Here is a 17,174-nt window from a genome sequence, read left to right on the forward strand (position 1 = left end):
TGTGCTGGACCTGCTGGAAGGATTGGATGGTCAGGTGACCTGCTGTGCATGGCTGTGCATGACCTCATATGACCTCATCCTTGGTCATATGACCTGACCACCTGACTAGGCTGAGTAAGCAAGATGTTCTAGCAGGTTCCACCACAGAGGTATAAATATAAGGCCTACTCTGCCTGGGGACTGTCTCTTCAGACTTGGTCTCTTAGGATCATCCACAGGTACCTATACTGTAGATAGGTCTTAGTCATCAGGTCTACTCCACTTCCTTGTTGCCTGCTTAGACTCTTGGCACTCTTAGGTGAGCAGACTTAGTCAGCCTGTGTTGCCCTAACAGTCAGGTGGCGGGAGGATGCACCCCACTAAGGCTACTACCTCCTCATCTGTTGATACAAACCTTAAAACTCCTTCCTGAGTCTTTCAAGCATATACTCTACAACTGCACTCAAGATCACAAGCAGCTCATGTTCGGAATGATGTAGAAAGTCCGTTAGGTCTGACGGCCCTGGGCCCCATTGTCTGACTCAAAGCACATGTTTCTGCAACACTGGTGCCAAAGCATGCCAACCTCTCTGGCATTCACCACACTGAGAGTCTTGTCAACATGGCTGTATCATCCTCTGTATCAGCTGCAGTGCAAGAACCCCTCAAGGGTGAACATGAGACATGGCACATCCCATCTCCTCATGCTGTGAGGCCAACCAGTTCTAAACCAAAACCACAACCTCTAATATGAACAATACCCATTGTTTCAAGAACTTCTACTTCACATGCTGTTCAGTCTAAAACCGGACAACCAGCACTGAAGAGCTTTTCAATGCTTGACCATATTGATGAGCAACTTCCCCAGCTAGCACCACAGCAATATTTCATTCATCAGCTCATCCTCTCTGGAAAAAATGTCTTCTTCATGGGCCCTGCAGGTATGTTCCCCTAACACTATTGGGAGAACTGTATTGATAATTGTTGAATGACAGGAAGCAGGAAGAGCATATTACTGCACACAGTCATTGCCACCCTACAGAATGATCACTGCTTTGAAGCTAATCCTCTTGCGATTGCAGTCACTGCTACCTCTGGGATTGCATCATTTCATATTGGCAGTCAGACCCTCCATAACTGGGAGGGAATTAGGGGTCAGGGTGAAGAGCTTGAAGAGATATGCCAGGAAATCAAGAGAGATCCAGAGAAGAGGCAGCACTGGCATGATGTGAGGGTTCTCCTGATAGACAAAAGTATGCTTCCCTCATTGACTTGTTTGGATCATCTCTTGACTTGGAACAGTTTCCATGTTCTCTGCTTCACTTTTGGATAAGCTTGCTCAGACTGCACAACACATCCGGAAATATTTGCTACCTTTTGGTGGAATCCAAGCAAGAATTGTTCTATGGCTGGTATCTGATCCTGCTAATCATGATAGCAGGTCATGTTGACTGGTGACTTTTTTCAACTTCCACTGGTTGAGGATGACGGAGAATGTGCCAAGTTTGCATTTGAGGCAGAGGAATGGGAATCAACAGTCACTCACCCCTGGATGCTCATGAAAGTATACCAACAACACAATGGAGCTAAGAAACACTTCTCCTGCATGCATCTTTCATTATTGATTTTCATTATTTTGCAGTGTTTCTTGATATTCTTAATGAAGTGCAAAAAGGAGTAATCTCTGATTGGGCTGACAGGAAATTGCAAGAGCTCTGCAATGAAGATGGGTTTGACAACAGGGTGGAGCTGGTTTGCATGTCAGTCACATCACCTCTTCTTAAGCACATTGGTTTACCATGGTTGGTAGCTTTGCAAAACGGAAGTTTGTCAGTGAAGCTAACAACCAGGTCCTGGATAAGCTTGATGGCATCAACCATGTGTACCATGCCATCATGGATATACCCACAAAAGCACCTCAAATGCTTTCAACAGACTCATTGTGCCTGCATCTGTATTCCTCAAAGCAAGAGCACCCGTTATGCTCATCCAAAACATGCCAAATGATAACAAGCTTGTAAATGGACGACTTGGTTTTGTTCTCAGCTTCTTGTCCAAGCAAACTTGGAATGCAAAAGGCAAACATTGGGAGGGCAGAGTGGAAGAAGCAGACATGACAGGACCAAGATTCTGTCATGAGCAATTGAGAAGTGATGACTGCCTGTATCTGGTGGTGAGGTTTCTGGAGAGAGCCAATCAACTCAAGCAAACAATTCTCATCACCCCTCATGAGTGGAATGTGTTGAAATGGAAACACTTTGTTGCATACCATTGTCAGGTATGCTTCATACATATTACCTGTGCTCAGGATCCGCTGATTCCAGAGATAGCTCTCACTTATACTTGCCAGGGCATTTACTGTTCATAAATTGCAAGGCAGTACCCTTACAAAGGGTAGAGTCAATTTTTGTGAGACATGGGAAGATGGTGGGAGGCACTCAGTTATTCCAATCTTTCAGCTCTGACTGATGGCTAGGGCAAGCTTACATTGCACTTTTGTTGTTTCTGTCAATGACCGCATTTCAACTTGCACATTATGATCACTCACAGGTTAGCAAGGGGTCTCCCCAGAGATAGAGGATGATCAACTGATCTATCTGTGCAGATCAAAGCCAGCTCAAAGTTGTTGGCATGGTCTCGTTCACTTTTAGAGGGTCAAGAAGAAGATATGTCTCACTAGTTTGGATACCCCTTCTTCATGCAATGCATATATTTATGATTAGGCTGTGTCACTATGATCTACCAAACCCATCCTGCTGACAATTTCATAGGACGTTGCCAGTACCACCCTTGAAGGTATGCAGAAGGAGACACAAGCTGGATTAGAACATGATAAAACACTTGATATCCATATGGACATGAATGCCCCTATCATCATCATACCTGAACAGTATGTGTTCTTTGCATGGAAAATCCCTCACTTCTGACCTTCTCAGTATCATGGCTAAACAATGTGCACATATGATTTTGGATGCTGGCCACATTGCAATCCAAAGTGGTCTCATAGAAAAGAGCACACTAGCAGAAATTGATGCGAAATGTTCTCAGCAATACAGCAAAGAAGATTATAAACAGCTACAGTCCCATATGTACGATTTTTTTTTCTTGAAGCTCCAATCCACCCACCTCCTGATTGGCCTCAATCTATTCTCATGCATGTCAGCACTTTGAGAACATGACAAGGGAGTGGTCAAAGTCCATGTGGTAGAGCAAATCAACATCAATTTCTTCATTCAGAACTGCATCTCACCTGATGCACCATTCTTGACTCAGTTCAAGGTAGCAGGTCAACTTCCAGAGTGGAAAGTCAATGTATCCAACATGAAATACCAGCAGCTCATATGATTCCTGGAGATTGCTATTCCTAGATTTGGAGGCAGCCAGGCCCCCAGTCAGACCTGTCAAAATGGAGAGACCCACAGCATTATCTGATGTCTTTGCAAAGCCACACAAATTAGAGTATGTCATGGACAATTCTGCAATGGAGTCCACAGAGAGTCCAGACAATGGCAACAAGTTCTTCAAAGCCAAAGTTGCAGATTCAGAAGTGAGTGTTTGGTCTCCATTTCTGAAGAAGACTATCTAACCACACTCCAGAGAGAACTGCAGATAAAACAACAAGTTTTCTTTCAAGGTCAGCAAACTCCAAACCTAATGGGACAAGCTTATTGCGGATGCTGCATTGGAAGGATTTGATCTGGGATTTGCCCAAACAAAGTGGAGTACACTGGTTGACATTGTACTGCACTCCATCTCAATGAAGATGATGGAGATGGGGGCAGAACCATTGCAGCTCATTACCCCACAATCCAAAGACTGAGAACTCCAGTGACTGTCTTCAATAATGCACTGACCATGGCTCTCAGAAATGCAAACATGGCACTGATTCACTCAAATTCCCTAGTGATTGGGAACATGTGATCCACAATTTCTGTTCTTGGATGCTGAGTGCAGGGGTTTGGTCTGTGGTCACGGCACTGTAGGGTGAGGGGTTCTTGTTGCACAGGTTTAATGTAGACTGGTCAATAAATGAACAATAATGTACAATAATGCAGATACAATACAATGTAGATTCAATACAGGAATCAGGAGCCCTAACAAAAACACAAAGAGAAACACAAATTTGCTCAAACACCCCATATAAGTCCCTCTAGACTCTGCAACCCACACTACAAAGATACTTCCTAAACATGGAACAGCACATGTTCAATCTGCCACTCCTCACTTTTCTTCCTCCTTTCCTCTTGTCCTTCTGGCACAAAGTCTTTGTTCTCTTGTATGACAGGACCAGGGACATAGAAGTAAGCTAACTCCCATAAGAAGATGGAGAAGCACTGGGATTCCAACATCTACCCCTGGACCTTGCACAACCAGCATCTCCAGAGTGAAGATCATGAGGAAGTCAGCAGACATTGTGGGGTGGAGGCAAACTAACTGGTAGAGGACTTTGTGAGATGAGCTTTGATCTGCAGATAGGTTAGCTAGCTACTCCAGAGGAGGGAGGAGGCAGACCATCTTTGCATTCTCTTTAAACTGTGGATCGATAAACAAATGCTGTATGCCTTCCCTCCTCATCAGCTCCTCTCAGGAAGACATAGCACAGGATGCACTGTTACAAATAAGGCCCGCAATAGGGCAGATGAAGAAGGGTACCCATGGTGAATATGAGGCCCATGACAATGATGCTGCCTTCTGCAAAGTGTGTGTCTGTCAAATGCTCAGCCCAGAAACACTGAAGGACAGAGATGGGGAGTGAATATGCACAGTAGAGGTTATCCACCCATCCATCTTTGCCCAGTTCAAATCTGCCCTTTCCATACTTCTTGATTAAGTACTCTGTTGGACCTCAGCCTCCCTCTGTAGCTATCATGGCAGAGATGCACCAATAATCACCCCCCTCTCCCCAAGCTTGCCATAACCATCCTGCATCACAGGACTCTTCCTGAGTGAGTGAATAGCCTTGAGTTCTGGAGGAGCCTGCCTCCATGGAAGACAATGGTAGGACTTGATCTTGTAGGGAACCCCAATCTCCTACCATCAAGGTCATAACCAATATTGAGTAGGGGAGAGGGGAGAGGATGCCTACCTTGAGCAACCACACAGTTCTCTTAGAGTGATAATTGGCACTTGTGAAGCATGCTTCACCTTGCCACTCAAATTGGTCTTTGAGACCAGCTTCTGCTTGCACCTCTAGCAGATCTTTTGCAATGCTTGGGGCATGGATGGTTTTGATGGCAGACTTGACCATCCTGGAGGAGGGGGCCAAGACATCAGCAGTGTTTGATCTGGCCTTGTACATTGATTTCAATACCCATGGGGAAAGATGCTAAAGACTCATGCTGGAAGGAGATGCTTGGTTGTGTGCATGGCATATCATTGGAGTACAAATTGATGTTGTGCCACACATACCTCAGCTGCAATGTGGTTGATGAGACTCTTCTAGCCTATGGATAGGTATCAGATCCATTGCTTAGGCTGCCATCTCAATGTCCTTCTCCATAGCCTTCAAGGTTTGGTGAAGGAATGTTGAGGGCCAATTCTTGATCTCAAGATGGAGATGACTTCCAGAGGAGCCAGATGCTTTACTAGGACCCCACTGCAGGCCCCTCTTTAAGGTTTTCTAACTCCGCTTTCTTGTGCTTGGGGTCTTCTCAGGCTCAGGCTGCGTGCCACCATACCACACTCATCTTTGTCATCACCCTTATCATGAGAGCAAGTCTGCGCTCCTCCAGCTTTGTATCATGATATTAGAAATGCAAAAAATGGCTCACTGTGGTACGTTCATCATTGGTTACTTGATTGATGCCCTCTTTGCCAGTAGCATGAGAAGTGGGAGGCACTGATGCAGCCAGTACTAGTAGTAGAATGAAAGGCAGTGGATGAACTCAACAGTTTTGATCCATGAGCCCAGGCAGAATGGATCACACACATAGCCTTTATATAACACAAGGACTTCCACACATCTACTGGTGTATGTGCATTATGAATACATTGGTGCACGTTTTCTACCTTATCCAAAGTTTGGTGACACATATATATAGTGATGGTTAGTGGTCTGAAACAGCATTTCCTCTAGTTCCGCATTTCTGCAATATATGGTTTTTGGTTTTTGTGGATTTGTGGACATTGGCTCAAATTGGGGGACCATGTTCACATGAGTATAAAAACCTGCTCTGACACTTTCTGCTCTGAACCTTGTCACTCTCTCTCTCTCTTGCTCCTTTGTGATTTCCCCAGAAAAGAAATCTCCTGTTCTCCTTAGCAAGATGACCAAGCCGCGCAACTGAGCAACATCTGTGTCAATGCACATTGCAGATCTTGTCAATGGACTTGCCAATCTAGAAGCTTATGCCACTCTTCTGAAACCTTGGGGTGCCTTGAAAACTAGGCCTTGGGATGAAGAGTTGATGGAAAACCCAATCTTTGCTTCTAAAGCCTGTAAGTCTCTGATCATATCTTGTATTTGTCCTGACGTGACTCACCAATTGCTATGTTTCTTTAGGTGAAATGGAAAGCAAGGTGCGTCAAGCACTAAATGCTTTCAGCAGCACGTCAGCTGCCGACCAGCAGCCAGACAAAATGTCTTCTCCCAGCATTATAGCAATGGGATGGGAGGGAGACAATTCTGAGGATCAGCAGGGAAATATGGATGAAAGCATGAGCTTGAGGAGCTGTACCCAAGGCAATCACACTTTCTTCACTAGAGGCAGCAAGATGTACTAACTCATGAATGCAGGTAGTTGTGAAAACCTAGCTGTGTTTGGGTCCCCACTTCTGCCAGGAGAGTTGCACAAAGGCCTTCTGGAGAAGAAAGCGGCCTCCAGATGGCATCTGACCATGGGGGATGAACCATCTGGCGCAATACAGGGACTGAGTGGGAAACACCTTACCAACAAAGAGTGGAGCTTCATCCATCATTTGCATGTTCAGGAGAAGAAAAATAATGCCAGTTGCCATGTTCCCTGTGGCTTTTGGGAGAATGTTGTCAAGACAGTATCTCACCTGCTCTGAGACTACTTCTTCAGATCTTACTGATGCTTGTCTATAGCTTTCTCTAGACAAAAGGGGGATTACCAACAAAGACTGTTGCAGTTTATATTACAAGATGGTGGGAAAGAATAAGGAAGACATGGTCACTGAAGTGGAAGTGAGTGAGAGAATCAACTGAAAATGATAATGCTAACTCATCAAAGGTCGAAGTCTAAGATACACAATCTTCTGATGTGTGTCTGAAAACAAATGCTGCATCAACTGTGTGCACATCCTGGATGTCCATAAACGTTACATATCATGTTCATAGCTAGTGATGAGACCCATATCTGTTATTGGTGTTGTTAGGAGGCCAACCAGTCCTGGCTGTGTGCATGTCTCATATGTGACACACTTCAGCAAGCATAATCTGGTGTGTGTTGAAACCTGGTTCATAGTGTAGATCCCAACATCCAGAGTAATAGACAGTTCTCATCCATATTCCCGGAGTCCACCTGCCTTGACACAGATGCAATCACCCAAATCAGATTGATGAGATAGCATAGTAACGAAGTAAAATTGTGCCCTCCACATCCCCCATCCTGTGACTCTTTGCATCCCCTCAGATTGCCTTACAGTCAGCAGCACACATGTTGGATACTGATGGTGAGATTTGGTTGATGCAGCCAAGTTCTTTCATGCAGTACTGGCATAACTGCAAGATCACTTTTAGGCTGGATGGAGAAGTATGAAAAAGGCACAAAAGCCATCAGTGGGCATGCTGCTAAGTCTGTGGGGCACAGGAGATGCTTCTGTCAAGACAGCCTGAGGTCAAACAGCCCAGAAACATTTCTTGGTGTGTAAAATCAAGCCTCACACACTTTTCACTAAGGCTGAAGTTGTAGACACATATGCCAGAAGGCGGGACACAGTGGATACAGAGAGCAGCATAGCTTTAGGTAAGTCATTGTTGTGCCAGCAAAGATCACGCTGAGTGCATTATCACAGAATGGATGTGTCTGGGTGATGAGGAGACAGACCATGCAAGTTTTCTCACATCATCAATCCAGAATGTCAATGGAGATCAGTGGAGTCATCGAGATGGGTCCTCTGAGGAAGAGGAACAAGAAGAAGAGGATTTTGCTGATGTACTGAGGACCCAACCTACATGCATTTCCCACACACAGCCTCGAGTTCACTGGGGAGAGGAGGACATAGTACAAACATGGCCATCAACCCAGCACAGGCCTGTGCAAGCACTTGCAGCAGCTCAAATGGGGTCTACCACAATTAAGAAAAATGTCAAGAGAGTTCAGAAACTGAATGTCAAAGATGCTCAAAGCAAAGTTGACAAGCATTTTCAGCAGAAGGAGTCACAAAGTCGCTGCAAACCTGCATTTCCTAGGGAATGCACTACTGCATGTAAGCCTTGTCATGCAGAGTACTGTTGTTTCTGAAGCTCAACTTTTCATTTTGAAAGCTGCAGACAGGGCAAATGGAACAAAGGCAAAACAGAAATGCCCACCAAGAGATGCAGGAGAATGTAGAGATGCAGGAGAATGTAGAGACAAGTTTGAGCAAATTCAAGTATGCTTTGCTTCGTTGTGATTCAGTATATCAGCATGTTACCATGCACTGCCTAGTTTAATATCCATGCCCAACCCAAAGTCCAAGAGCATCAGCTACGAACAGCATGTGCCAGGCACCCAGTAAAGGTTAACAACAATGTTATGAGATCTCTGGCTCAAGTCAAATGAAGCGGCCAGCACTCAAAGATGAGTGATCTCTCTGCTACAACAAAATTGATTTTTGTGCTGGCAAATCAAAAATATTGGGTATTATTGGCAAATTGCAATGCCTTTCCTAGCCCACTCCTCCATGTTCAGTGGGCATCAAAATGCTTCAAGTCTGCATGCGGAGAGCTTGGCTCCCTCCAAGACCATTATAAAACTTGCTTCAAATCGGATCCAGGATTCAAATCAGAAATACAAGATATCATGCATGTCAGCAACCTGAAGCTCATGACCAATGTTTCTGATTACATAACACTATAGATTCTACAGAGAGAAGCTCAGTTACATGGAGAAGTGAAGTCAATTGCTGTTGACCTCTTGCTTGAGCACTATAAGCTGCCTCTTCATCAAGACCCAGAGGACATAGCCAATGAAGTTGAGCATCTCACTACCAACTCAAGGTTTCTATACACTGATCTATGGGTATGGATGGATCTTTTCTCACTTAAGTGTTTGGAGAGGTAACCTATCCCCCAGAACTCCTTTCCTCAGAAGATCTTTGAAAACCTGATGATCCAAGCAGTCTATTTGACTGCATTTTTCCATGATATGAAGAGCAATGGAGTACAATTTAAGCACATATTTGGCAAAGGACAGCCTGCATTGCTTGCCCTTATCATAACTTCAGTGAGTTTATTCAACATTTATAGCCCTATCAATTGTGACCTAATGGGATAGATTCACTGTGCTCTGGAACAATGGGCAAGTGGGGAGAGGAAGTTGGGAATGTCCCACAAATTTACCACCCAAACCTGGGGCTCAGTCTACCAGGATCACCTAGACAATGTCAAAGAGTTCTCGAAGGCTTTTCTGAACCAATTCAACTGGATGATGCAAGAGATGTATTGGAATGTGATGTACATGTCTCTGTATGCAGACCTCATTTTTGGCTGAATATTTTGTCCAATGTCAGGGCAGCAAGCAGGGCCTTTGTGGTGAAAAAAAACAAGCGCTTGCTTTATGTCAGCAACCTGTTGGAGAGGCTGCAAGCCAAGGATCTTGCATCAGATGACACCAAAGATTCCAGCATTGATATTGAATGGAGCAGCAGGGCAGCATCACCTCACCCAGAACTGTTGTGCACTCCCAAAGTTGAGGAGGCAAGCATCAACCTGGACAAGAATTTGTTGTTGCAATCATGCATGAGCCATGAGGCCAAGGCTAGTCTGCCAATGGTTGATAAAATATCTTCACAAGCCCAAACTGCCAAGGACAAACTTTGGCCAGCATTCACTTCTACTACCAGTCTTCTGGACCCTTCCAGCTTGTTTTAGCATGTGGCAGATGGCTTGCCACATACTGGAGCAAATTCACTTGGCCAACAAGCATGGTCGCAATGCTTGCAACACCTCCCCTCACTCAATATTGCCAAAACAAGCATTACTCAAGGAGAAGAGGAGATTTCAGGTGGCCTTCTTCAGTCTATGTGCTCCTTGATAATTTCCTTTACCAATAGTCTGCAGGCTGAACATGACCTTCAGGGTATGATGCATACAATGTCCGCAAAGAATGTCTAACAGTATATTTAGAAATCAGCTCCTTTGAGAACCTCGATATATCTGCTGCACCGGGTCATCCCCCAGCTCTCTGCTCTTCAAAGAAAGTGTTGGCTTGCCATGTGGGACCAAAACCAATAACAATTCAAAAAATCAACTTTGAAGGCACTACTGCTCCAGATGGGACTATTGTTCACAGTATGGCAGCAGCTCCCAGATCTCCAAAGAGACCCTGACCTCGACCTCACCCCTTGCACCCCAAAGGATCAAGTGTGACTGTTGTGCTGCACACACCTGTGATGCATCAGACATGATACTGGACCATCAGGCCAATGTCACACTTCATCAAGTGGGAATGTCTTTTTTCCCCTTATGGCTTCCACATCTGCATGCCATATTGATCAAGGTGACCAATCTCTTGCTGCCAGGATCAAGTCCCATCTCTCACTGTGCAATCAAACAAAATTGCTCCAGAATCAGCACATCCTCCAGAAGGGTTAAGGTCTACCAATCTGAGTGCTGGGCAGGCAGAAAAATTGACTCTTCCCACAGAAAGCCCTCATCCACTTGTGAATTTGGATTGCAACACTTTTATTGCCAGTGAAGAGATATCCCTCTTGCATGATTGTGCAGCCACTCTTCTGGCAGGCATGTCATTACCCCCCTCTGCGGAAAATGCCCCCAGCATGCCCACATCACCTTTACCCCAAAATGATCTTCTTTGTGACAACCAGATCCCAGTGCATGATGTAGGCAAGAATCCTGTTGTTTCAGAGGAACATCCAAATTCAAAGGAATGTCAGAACAAATCATGACCCATGCATCCTCAGGCTGAATTGCAGCTTATCACACCAACCATTACTGATGTGATGGGAATGACCATTGTGAGATCCAGCATGTCAAACTGAGTCATCCGGCCCCCAGAACAGTTTGAGCCTGAGATCCAGCAATCTGTTTGGAAGAGGGCAACCAGAAATACCAAGTGCTGATCTTTGATTGCAACAATGTTCTTTGCTTCCTGTCAGATTGATTTTAAAGAGTACAATGATGCATTTCCTGCTTTATCTGCACCCTCCATACTTAATTATTCTCCCTGTTTGGTGTGGCAGATGGTCCTAGCACCAGGAGGTGCCAGTAGTTGCCAGGAGTTGTGTAATAGCAAATTAGTCATTTAACAGAGGCTAATGATGAAGAATTTCATGTGTCACAGCTTGGGAGGGTTAACACCACTTTCTTACAAAAGAAGCAGAAGATCGAAGATGGCTCAAGAGGCAGGTGGAGACAGTGAGGAAGGTAAGACACAACCCTAATACAGGTCAACCACCTCAATATCCCCATTCAGGTTCCACGACACCAATACACCAAACTTGGACATGGGTCTATATATTGTGCTCATTTGAGGAGTTTGAGCAAGGGAAGATGATGGATTAGGAGGCAGCATGATGGTACTAGGTGGAAAGCATGGGAAGACTGGGAAGACAAAATTGGAGGCACAACAAAAAGACAACATACCTGGTGAGCTTGCTCTTTACCAAGGCAGTGCCATGTGCTTAGCACTGTACTCCACTTGCACTCATGATCAACTCACCTTTAGTACCTCCTTTCTGAAAGGTAAATTCCCTTTTGGAGTATTGTACATTCTGTAGGACAGTTGGGTCCCAAAACTCAGTTGTGAGGGGATCATGGAAGTCAGTCATTCAGAGTGTGATGGCTACCCCATTGGGAATCTGAGAATAAGGAGTCGCCCAACAAACAGTAACCATTTCAAAAAGACAATGACAGTGACATGCACTGCAAGGCAGCTCATAACATATCCTGCAATGAGGATGCTGACATTCTTATCAGGAGGATCCTAACCTGCCAGGGAGATTCTAACATACCCTCCAGACAGGATCCTAACATACCCTCTTTGCAGGATCCTGACATACCCTGTAGAGAGGATCCTAATATACTGAGATCCAAACATTCTTGTCAGGAAGATCCTGACACACTCTGTAGACAGGCTCCTAATATATGGAGTTCTGTAACCAAGAAACACATGGTCAGAGGAACATACCTCAACTATGCTCCTGGCCTGTCACATTGCAATATCTGGAAGGTGTATTCAGTCTCAAACAAGCACAGTCAGGAGAACATACCTTGACTATGCTCCTGGCCCCGGTACATTGCAATCTCTGGAAGGTGTATTCAGTTGCAAGCAAGCACAGTCAGGAGAACATACCTCAACTATGCTCCTGGCCCATCACAATGCAATCTCTGGAAGGTGTATTTAGGCTTGAACAAGCATGGTCAGGAGAACATTGACTACACCACCTGGCCCAGAATATTGGATTTTTGGAGGCATGCCTGAGTGTAGGAGGATACATTGTATATGAAGACAGAAAGACCCCAGGATGCAACAATCCTGAGAAGCCAACAAGGTCCCAAGATCTTGAGAATCAAGATACCAAGACACATAGATATCAGGATACTGGGAGGCAATGATCCCATCATCCCAAGATACTAATGGAAACAGATCAAGACACAAAGGCCCTGAGATACTAAGATACCAAGATATGAAGACACAAAGATACTGAGATACTAAGACACAGAGACACCAAGATACTAAGACACAGAGATACTAAGATGCTAAGACACGGAGATACCAAGATATGAAGACACAGAGATAGTGAGATATGAAGACACAGAGATGCCAAGATGCCAAGACACAGTGATACCAAGATACTCAGACACAGAGACAAGACACAGAGATACTGAGACACAGAGATACCAAGACATGGAGATACCAAGACACAGAGATACCAAGACACAGAGATGTCAAGACACAGAGATATCAGGATACCAAGAGGCAAAGATCCCCTCACCCTGACAAACACAGTGTGGTGGCAAAGTTTTGGGCCTGTGAGAACATGGTCATTCTGTTGCAAATGGCAATCATATGGTGGGCAGGTTGCAGCTTGCAGTTCATGGAGTATGCTGCCAGTTCTATGCTCTGGTGGACATTATCTGGCTCATCCTGGGCAAGGCGACGGCCCCCCAGGCCAATAGAGATCCCTAACAAATACTCTTTGCATGACAAAATGATGTCACAGAGCTGTGAAGACATCAGCAGATAAAACTTTTTACAATGGAAAACAGCTTACCTCCTTTGCCTCTGGCTGTGGGGATATGACCACAAATAGCAAGGAGTGGAGGATGGAATGGAACAGGTTGCCAGCTTCTGGAAGCTCATTGGAGTGCACAGCTCGATAGGCACTCTGGAGATCACCAGAGGGGATCGCTTGGAGGGTTTGGGATATGGTCAGGTACACCTGGCTGGGCTTGGAAGAAGTAGGTTGCCGGCAAAGACATATCTGAATAGGTGGCACTGAAGCATTCACAGTGAGACATGTGTAAGAGGAATGATAGATGGCTAAGAAGATAGGCTTGAGCAGTTCAAAGTTGACCATGCTGACTTGGCAATTGAACAGCTGCATTGCCATATTGAAGGACCCAGCAGCAATGTGGTCTGATGCAACTGGGGAGTTGCAGACCCAGAGATTTGCCTCACTAATACCTGGTGCAGAATAAGCCAAGTCTGCCTGCTCTTCCTCTTCTTCCTCTTCAGCATGAGGAACAATGGCTTCATCTATGCCCCAGCCCTCAACGTCCCCTTGATCAACAACTGGACCAGCATTGTCACCCTCCCACTTGTCCAGAGCAGTGTTGGCAGCAGCAGCATCCATGCTGTTGACATAGGGAGCCCCTGCAGCTAGGCAACCTTCAATGAGGGCATGCTCAAAGAAGTTGTGCACACTACTGAGGAATTACCACTGTAGCAGCCTGGCGCCAGAGATGATGGGTGGTGGCCTGAGGGTTGACATTTCAAAAGCTCAGACATCATCCAATTCAACTTTGGTAAGACCAGCTGTGTGGAGGATGCCATTGGCCATGTCTTCAAGACCGTTTGTCTCTGTGGTCATGTAAGCAAGGGGGGTCTGTCAACAGTGAGTATTGAGTGTTTGCATGGGAAAAAGGGGCATACACAGTCCAATGTCTCAAAGGATGTTAATCCTAGAGACAATGTCACCTGGGTAGAGTGAGTTGTGGAACATCAACATCTGATTGCCACAAGGCTTGGCGATCTTGGCCATCTTTGCAAGCTTCTTGTGTGTGCCCATTGTCATGTATAGGAAGGACAAGCAATCAGAGTTCTGAATGGTTTGGTAGGCAGTTTGCACAATTTTGTAGTTACCCTGCTCCAACATTTGCTGAGCAAGGCTGTTCCAGCTCTTGGGCTGGTTGAGTGCAACTGCAGTCTCTAGGGCAACATCAACATTGCTGCACTCAGTAGTGAGCTCAAATCATGTGTTCTTGTCTTGAACAAAGTGAAGCGCAATTTCAGAGAAACCCTTCTTTTGAAGATAAGAGATGATGCTCTGGCCCATGAAGTGCAAATAATGTGCAGGACCTCGTAGTTATGGCGAAGAAGTGCCACCTTGAAGCAATATTCTGTGGGGTCAATCACGATGGTCCTGGGGCAAGTGGAACAATCCAGACAGTGGAGCATCTTCCCCTTGATCCAAGTAAGATAGATTGGTTGATCAAGTGTCTTGATGATGCCATTGTCTGTATATGTGTGTCAGCATTAGTCTCAGAAGCATATTCATTGAACCAACCCTTGTGGTAGAGCATATTTGATGTGATTCAACGTGGAGTAAATAAAGACACTGCTATTGTCCCATGCTCCAGACTTGATGCAAATGGTCTTGTGAATGAGGCTGCTCTGTGTCAAGGTCTTGTTGGCAATAGTAATCACTAGGAAGATGTTTCAGTACATACAGAACAGATGGTTAGAAATACTCACTGTGCTTGCCAAGCAGAGCAACATTAGCACTGTCTGAGCTCCACACAGTGTTTTTCATGACCTGAGTGCTCAGCTGGGGCAGAACCTTCTGTTGTCAGATGTTGAACAAAACTACTGCAGTAGGCAAACTTAGCAAAATACTTGTGGTGCCACTGTAGAAAATCTTGCTCATTTGTACTTGCAGTTTGATTGTCTTGGTCAGAGTGTTATTGAGATCACAGATCTCAATTGTCTCAGCATTCTTGTCCAGCACTGCAAAGTGATTGCAAGCAACAAAAATGGCACTGTAGCCAGAACCCTGCTTTCCATCAGAGGTGGAATCTCTCAGTTCTCCACTGGCATCCTTGGGCAAGGTAGCCAACTCATAGATCCCATTGTCTGCGGTCTGTGATACAACATTAGGCAAGGTACATTAGGCAACAACTATAGCTCACCAAAGTGACAAGAACAGTGCACTCCGCAGGGGTTGAAGCTCAAAGTATGCAGCTGAATATACTGGTTGCCAAGCTTTCACACACTCAGAACACCAACATCAGATCCAGTTGTCAAGTTGTGCTGACACACATATTAGTCTCGAATATAATACAGGGTGTCATGGTGCAAGGCAAATGCAGGGCACTCACACTCAAGTTTGAAAAGACAATCCAACAATTGTCATGACCTGAATGAGAAGTAAGGATTTGAGTGGAGGGAATGGATGGATGAATGCACCAGCTGCAAACAAATTCAACTCTGGATGTGCACACAGGGCCCAGGACCTATTGCATTCCCTATGGAACATCTGAACCATGGTCCTCTTCAACATATCCCACATGTGAATGGTTTTGTCCTCACCTGCAGACAGGATCACTTCAGACATTGTTGAAGTGGCTGCAGCATGTGTCAACCTCCCAAGCCTTTGTCTCACTCATCCACCAGTTTGACAATCATCACCAGCAGAGACAATGAGTGAGAGGGCAGGGTGGAAGGATGCCCAACTGACTCCATGGTCATGACCTTCCAGGAATATTTGACAGTCAAGAATGCTTCAAAGCTGTCAAATGAGTTTTGTTGCTGTTGGTTGGGATACTCCGTCTCACCCCACAGATGTCGAACAATCATGATGGTCCAAGTTAAGGTCTGGCAATCAGAGCACCAACTGAATGGGATGTCATGGTGAGTCTGCCTGGCACCACCTCCCTGCCAGTCATGGTGAGCCCTGGGCTGCAGAATTGGGCAAGACCCTTACTAGTACTCAGCCTGAGGCTTGCTTGCACCTACTGCAATGAAAGGCCACAGCTCTTGGCAATGCAATTCCATGAGAATCCACTCATATGAGACTTGGAGATGCCCTTCCTGTGTCATGTTATTAATTTTATGCATTTGTTCACATTATGGAGGTAGCTAGTATGCCTTCCAGAGTTCCATACCATTCACATAGCAGAGGCAGAGTCACTGTAGTGCCTTCCCAATCAAGGTAGAGCCCACAGTCACTATGGGACCCCAATAGTGAGTCTCAGAGGTCCCTTCTACCCATAGCTAATGTTCTTTACAGATGAAGTGGCTGTACCTTGTGGTGTGCTTCCGTGATGTAACATCTTCTCAGATCTAGAGTATGGGCACAATATGGGTTATTTCATGGATTTTGGAACGATAAGGACAGCTACAAATGCGATACAAAAGCAAACTTGTACATATATAGTTGAGAGCATGGGGAATCTCAATGATGCCGGAACACGAAAGTGGATCTAGGGTAGGCCGCATATGCCCACTCTAAGATGACGAAGAGGTACGCCCGGGGGGGGGGATTAGTATCAAGGAATGAGACGAATCAAAATCATTAAAAAGCGGTGCAACGTGGGAGAACAAGGAAATCAGAGTCAACGAGCGACAAGAATCAAAATCATCAACAAGAGGTACAATGCGGGCAGGACGACGAAATCAGAGTCAAGGAACGAGAAGAATCAAAATCATTCAAAGGTATAACACGGGGAGGACGGCGAAATTAGTGGTGTCAAAGAATAAGAACAATCAGAAGAATTAACGCAAGCCAGCTCCCCATGCGCAGAAGGAAGGTATGGGATCTTCATTATGTCTACGGTGCGAGGACTT

At 45.3% G+C, this 17,174-nt stretch overlaps 4 protein-coding genes across 4 annotated transcripts; 2 read left to right on the forward strand and 2 right to left on the reverse strand.

Moving 5' to 3' along the window:
- Window positions 1–2,777: 2,777 nt before the first annotated feature.
- DACRYDRAFT_59918 (uncharacterized protein) lies at window positions 2,778–3,150 on the forward strand (the record flags this gene model as incomplete). Its single annotated transcript, XM_040775593.1, has 2 exons — window positions 2,778–2,869; window positions 2,916–3,150. 2 exons carry the CDS (start codon window positions 2,778–2,780, stop codon window positions 3,148–3,150), a joined length of 327 nt encoding a protein of 108 aa, XP_040623872.1.
- Window positions 3,151–4,591: 1,441 nt separating this feature from the next.
- Window positions 4,592–5,278, reverse strand: DACRYDRAFT_112307 (uncharacterized protein; the record flags this gene model as incomplete). The annotated part of the gene is made up of 3 exons (XM_040769388.1): window positions 4,592–4,815; window positions 4,863–5,010; window positions 5,066–5,278. The coding sequence occupies 3 exons, from the start codon at window positions 5,276–5,278 to the stop codon at window positions 4,592–4,594; spliced, it is 585 nt and encodes a 194-aa protein (XP_040623873.1).
- A 1,003-nt stretch (window positions 5,279–6,281) lies between these two features.
- Window positions 6,282–10,015, forward strand: DACRYDRAFT_19025 (uncharacterized protein; the record flags this gene model as incomplete). The annotated part of the gene is made up of 14 exons (XM_040771416.1): window positions 6,282–6,417; window positions 6,482–6,498; window positions 7,028–7,126; window positions 7,280–7,381; window positions 7,575–7,614; window positions 7,682–7,804; window positions 7,848–7,907; window positions 7,957–8,370; window positions 8,408–8,535; window positions 8,592–8,663; window positions 9,003–9,164; window positions 9,219–9,368; window positions 9,420–9,610; window positions 9,655–10,015. The coding sequence occupies 14 exons, from the start codon at window positions 6,282–6,284 to the stop codon at window positions 10,013–10,015; spliced, it is 2,055 nt and encodes a 684-aa protein (XP_040623874.1).
- A 3,082-nt stretch (window positions 10,016–13,097) lies between these two features.
- Window positions 13,098–15,942, reverse strand: DACRYDRAFT_19026 (uncharacterized protein; the record flags this gene model as incomplete). Its single annotated transcript, XM_040771417.1, has 7 exons — window positions 13,098–13,331; window positions 13,381–13,997; window positions 14,307–14,537; window positions 15,084–15,171; window positions 15,262–15,468; window positions 15,707–15,744; window positions 15,918–15,942. The coding sequence occupies 7 exons, from the start codon at window positions 15,940–15,942 to the stop codon at window positions 13,098–13,100; spliced, it is 1,440 nt and encodes a 479-aa protein (XP_040623875.1).
- Between the last annotated feature and the right edge of the window lie 1,232 nt (window positions 15,943–17,174).

Source organism: Dacryopinax primogenitus, assembly GCF_000292625.1.
Source record: "Dacryopinax primogenitus strain DJM-731 SS1 chromosome Unknown DACRYscaffold_25, whole genome shotgun sequence".
NCBI classification, from domain to species: domain Eukaryota; kingdom Fungi; phylum Basidiomycota; class Dacrymycetes; order Dacrymycetales; family Dacrymycetaceae; genus Dacryopinax; species Dacryopinax primogenitus.